This window comes from Trichoplax adhaerens, genomic scaffold, assembly GCF_000150275.1.
Source record: "Trichoplax adhaerens TRIADscaffold_12 genomic scaffold, whole genome shotgun sequence".
NCBI lineage: Eukaryota > Metazoa > Placozoa > Uniplacotomia > Trichoplacea > Trichoplacidae > Trichoplax > Trichoplax adhaerens.
The window spans coordinates 96,029-102,028 of NW_002060954.1; the positions used below are offsets into that span (position 1 = coordinate 96,029).

The window sequence follows — 6,000 nt, forward strand, 5'->3', positions numbered from 1 at the left end:
ATTACTCTTTACTGTTTAGACCTTTGAAAGTACATAAATCTAATTTACACAATTACCTAGATATATTTTTTTAAACCGCATAATATACAAATTGATACTCAGCTAGCAGTAAATATTTATACTATTATCTCAAGAAAGTATGGAAAATGACAAGATCTTACAGAACAGTACTACGTAATTCTTATATTGTAGCGGAAACAATACTATAGTACTAAATTAGTGTTCACATAAGAATTATAGCTATATTATGATGTCTCGAAATTTGTTGATCACCGGAAAACAGTTATTGTACGCTATTAGCCCATTTATGTGAACGTTATGATTACGCCAAGCGTTAAATAACAAATACAAAAATAAGTATACTGTACAAACTGAGACCCAGTTCGCCATGCGATGTACAATACGGTATATTAGAATGACGACGTTCCAAACACAGTTATCATTTGCTGTTATGATATGTATAATAAATTAGAGTTAAATCTTACTGTGATTAATTAATTAATTAATTATTATCTAAATAAAACGCTGGAACCAACCCTATACCAGCTAGTATACAATAGGTCGTAAGAGTTTGATAGTGAGGAGCATTTTCTCATTATTAATTGATCTGTAAGCTTCACGAAGCCTTCAGAAAGCAAACAGCCTATAAAAGATTCGTTCCGAAACTATATACACTACGTGATATGATAAAAGGCTGTTGGGCTGTAGGATTTGTTATGATGCCTTGATTTGTGCTTTCTCTAGATTAACGAGGGCGCCATTGATGGTATGAAGAATCCCAACGAAATCCATGATATGCATGCCCGATTCGAAGATATTTACTCAACTATAAGTCCTATTCTGATAACAAAAGCAGTGGATATCCCTAAGTTTACATCGTTTCTTATTTGCAAAGTAAATATTTTATTGCGCTGTAGTAAAAGCATAAAAATGATTAGTTGATATGTGAAATTCTAGATATGCCCTTACATTTGAACTATCTATGTCACTGTATAATACTTAGGAGCTGCATGTTTACATTTTAACTTAAGATGGAAGCAGCCTTATATCTTTTATGTTTTTTTCAAAGGTGTATTGATGAATTTTTTAACTTCGTAAATGTATTTTAAATTTCAAAAATTTGTAATAGATAAATTTATTCAACATCGAAATTCATGAAAATCGTTTTCAGCAATCAGCTTCCGTTAGAATCTGCTTGGAAAAATTTCTCGATCAGTGTTTGCTTATTTACCGAAGAAAGTACAGAGTAAATATATAAAGTCATTTAGTTTTTATTCAGTCAAAATAAACTATGCCAGCTACGTATGATACTATGTTACAATGACCTGTTATAAAATATACTATGGAATGTAGTTGTACATACAGTATACATATTCAGGTCCAGGTTCAAACCCGATATATGTAAGCGTTTAACTTCTACAGTATAAGCGCGCAAATATATCGTATACTTAGATAATTATGTTGATCGCTTCTACTGTTTCTGTAGTACAGTAAATCTTTATATAACTGTAGATGTCATCTTTCTAGAATTACTAAAATTTTTCTGAAATTATAACTTACAAGGAGAATCACTCCGTTGTGTTAAGATACGAAGATCTTGTCAACATTTATAGTTTCATAATAATGAACGAAGTTAGGATCTGTTTACCAACAAAGTTGACTGTCAATGAAAGAATCTCTGTTTTTAAAGTCACACTTGACGAATATTTACGTGATAGGTAGGAAATTTAATCTGCCCTTGTAAAGATATAAATGTTTTCTATTGCTATTTAAGATCTTATACCATATGTATTGCACTACATAGGGATTACTGCATGCAAAGGAAATTCGAAAAGGTGAGCAATACGGGAATTATGAGGACCAAGTAATTTTAGTTTAGAGTATAAAGAAACTCAAATATTGGTTCTAATAGTAGCATTTGCAGCTCAAGAGATTCAAAAACATCGGCAGAGGGATGGTAAGTTTTTATACGCTGTTCAAATTATGCTTAAATGTTAATGTACATTAGCGGATCAGTAGTTGACTTTGCGCTTTTCTAGTATAGCCTTAACCATATAGTGTTTGGTATATAGTAACTATATGGGTAGTATTTAATTAAGTACAAATTTCTGACTTTGACTCTGGTCCGAAAAATTTTATTGAACTCTGCAGCCGAGATTTACTGTGCAATACCGTACTGTGTTAGATTAACGTAATTTTAAGCTGAATCGCCCAATATCCATAAGTCATAAGTCAATAAAAGTTATACACGTAATGTAGAAATCGATGAGCGCGAATTAGGGTTTACACAGTAATAAAAGTAAGTTCTTTCATAATCGCTAATTATATACACTGTATTCATATTTTAAGCTTATTTTAGTGATTCTATACCTATCAGCCAATAAACATAAGACATGCAATATGAAAATTGCAATCGATAAGCACACTGAAATACGCATAGTAGAAATAAAGAATCATTTAGGATTTATGAATAGAGCACTACTTAGGGTTATTCAGGAGAATTTTATAACAATGGACTCTGATCCAACTCAGAAAGGTCGAGCTATCACTGATTAATTATTAAAAAACTGCTAACTACACCTATGCATCGTGCTATCTGTTATACTATATATATGAACTTGCAATCTACATTACTTCCTTATGTACGCAGTCTATTTAACACCAACGAAAAGATCTACGATTGATTACTGTGGTTAATACTAGTGTTACTTACAATTTTGTGAGCAAGCATAGTTGTTAACAGTATGTTATAATCCCAGGGTATTACGCTGTTATCGTAAAGGAACGTACAGTACTGTACAGTACAGTACAATAAATTCTTTGCTTAGTGTATCCGAGCATGGACATTATAATGCTCTTCTTAGAATAGTTCTATACTATGGATTAGTATATAAAGAACTTGCTAAGCAAGAAATAAAGGATTAAGTAAGTAACTATCGTGCGGACTCTTGGATTGTTGTTGTGAAATATAACAACCAGCATTTACGTCTAGTTCGTGCCGTAAGTCTGGACTAAGTCCGGACTTTGCACACCGCTAAACTCAGGGCGTATCGTACTGTACAATAATTAAGCTTTACAGATTCATATATTGCTTTAATTAATTAATTATTCAGTCTTATCCATTTCTACATTTTAAAAAATGGAAATGTAAACGGTTACCTTAGGGCTGTGTTGTTATGAATTCATGTACAGTAAACGGCCAGAGTCTCCAGTACTCATCACAGAAAAAATTATCGTAGAACTTGGTAATTAACATTTAATATTTGATACATATATAAACAAACATTTTAGGACAATTTACAAAATTACAGTAACACCACAATACATTAAACTGTAGTATATCTATAATATTAAGGCTATTCATAACAGTACTTAGTACGCAGGTAATTGTTAGAGATTTAGAAACTTTATTTTATAAATTACAAATCACGATTGGATTGCAGATCTCGCAGCAATAATCAGAAAATTTACGTTAACCACATTAGAAATTTGCATAAATTACGATATAAAGATTTAATATTACCAATAAATCACTACGATAAAACGAAATACAGTACAGTAATCTTAATCTTAATTATTTAAACAGTATATATGTATACATACAGTACACTATATATATATTGTAACTGTTCCCGCGATTATGATGTGCAGTTCATCCATAATTCATCATAGATTTGCTTGTTGTGGTTAGCTTTTACTATAAGTGCATCGACGGTAACGCGAATTTTCGATAAGCCATCTGATGTATTAACTTTTTGTAACGTTCCAGCGTACATTATTTCAGCAAATGTTAACTTAATTCACGTACGCTTGAGAGAGAGATCAAAGCCATTGTTGCACATCTTTCCGCTCGTCCTAAATCAAGTACAGCTCGATCAAGAGTCTTGCATTGAGATTTCAAGCAAGAACTAATCGGTTATGAGCCAATCATATGTGTATTTAAGCATGACACAAACACGTGACGCTAGCCAATCATATGTGCGGAAAAATGTGATGGAGAGTCCATTTCTAAACCGGCTTAACAACTCCCTTCGGTCGAATAAATAAAATAGTAATAATTAATTATTATTAATTTGTATCTAATTCTTTATATTGCAATAGCTAAATTACTGTAGATTATTTTAATTTTATAACAAGCCGTTTCCTTTGTTACATTTTGCGGATCAATGTTGATCCCATTTTGTTATCAATATTCCTTAATCAGCCAACGCTATATGTATAGTGTATGTGTATATTTGTTATTACTATAAGGATTGATCTTATAACTCATGACAGCATCTTAATACAGATCTCAGTTTCCTCTGTTGTAAATATCAATGCAAGATCCATTTAACGCATACTGATTACAAAGAGGTAGAATCACTTTAATTTATGGAAGCTCAAGAGCGAAACTTGGTTATAGAATCGCACTTTCCCTAATGACAAAGCCCTAAAGTCGATTTTGTAATCCCAATAAATTTTATTTTACAAGTACATTATACCTCTCTTTATTCTTCTAGCACTATTCATCAGCAAGGCTATTTGGAATTTCATTAGAACTATTAACCGATGATCTTCAACCTATGCCCGTTACGGTCGAACGGTGTATTAAAGATGTCGAACTTCGAGGTAAACTTAGATACATTACGGTACATCGCATTACACTGTGTTTGCAGGGAAGGATAGCTCAATCGAACGCTGCATTGCTCCTGGTCTTTTAGTCCCAGTACGAGGCTCTACTAAATACTTATTTATTCGCAGGTCTGGAGGTACCCGGTATTTATAGGAAGTCTCCTAATATGGAAAGCATTACTGCTTTATGTAATGCACTTGAGCAAGGTATACGTATTCGTTTACGTAATTAACATAGTAGGTTAAATCCTCAATAATATAATAAGACTGATGCTAAGTTGTATGGTTGCAGATTTGTACTGTAATTTGATTGGATATCCAGTGATAACAATTGCGGCGCTTGTTAAACAGTTTTTTCGACAATTGCCGGAACCACTGTTGACATTTTCCTTATATCCTAAGCTCATAGAAGCTGCAAGTAGACACCACTTGAGATATATGAAACTTGACTATATGATTCTGTAACTAGCAAAACTTCGTGCTAAAAATTAATGCCTATTTTATGCACTGATTCATTTTAGAGATAGACTGCGCTAATAAGCGTACCATGACACTTAATTCATTAATTGAATCACTGCCGAAGGCCAACTTATGCATACTTGATAGAATGATTGTCCATCTAGCTCGGTAAGTGATATTAGAATGTATCAGAGAACATGAAATCACATGCAAGACCTGATCTTCTAAAATGCATTTACAGTATGAACGTGTTTCTTACTGTAATTAGGATTGCCATCTGCGAAAAAAATTTCATGACTACTTCTAGTTTAGCTATAATATTTGCTCCAAATTTACTACGATCGAAAAATAGTGACAAAGAAGATGAATTCCGAGATATTTCGAAGAAAACAATGTTAGCTCCGATTTGCATAGTTGATAATGTACTAGTAATAACTTATAATTAATTGAAGTATTTTCATGTATTCTTCTTAAATTATATTCTTATTTGTGTAGAAAAAATTTCTAGAAATAATTAAATTAAACGTAATCTATTACTTAAATTTTGTCACAGTATTCTTGAAACACTTCTATCAGATTGTGAAGTAAAGCTGAAAACGGAATATGGTTGTTAAATTTATACAGTTAATGCAAGCTATAATAAATGACGATATTTAAATATAACCTTTATTGTTTTAGATAGCCGATTGTATTAATTGACTTTCGATTTATTATCCACTTCACTCAGAATTATTTGTTTCGTATATCGCGGAAAAGTTAAGGATTTTACAGTCTAGGTCTGTGAGCATTTAAAAGAAACCTGCTAATAATAATACTCAATAATTATATAATTTATTTATTCCGCTTTACCGTTAGCCTGTTAATAAAATAAAAATTTAACCTTCATCAGATACACACACGTAAATACGAAATTGGAATATTACCAGATCT

General features: G+C 31.9%; 1 protein-coding gene across 1 annotated transcript; it reads left to right on the top strand.

The window, feature by feature from the left end:
• Positions 1-1,623: 1,623 nt before the first annotated feature.
• Positions 1,624-5,684, top strand: TRIADDRAFT_59665 (uncharacterized protein; the record flags this gene model as incomplete). The annotated part of the gene is made up of 7 exons (XM_002115665.1): positions 1,624-1,718; positions 1,775-1,835; positions 4,500-4,608; positions 4,741-4,818; positions 5,133-5,238; positions 5,339-5,464; positions 5,624-5,684. The coding sequence occupies 7 exons, from the start codon at positions 1,624-1,626 to the stop codon at positions 5,682-5,684; spliced, it is 636 nt and encodes a 211-aa protein (XP_002115701.1).
• Positions 5,685-6,000: the final 316 nt, after the last annotated feature.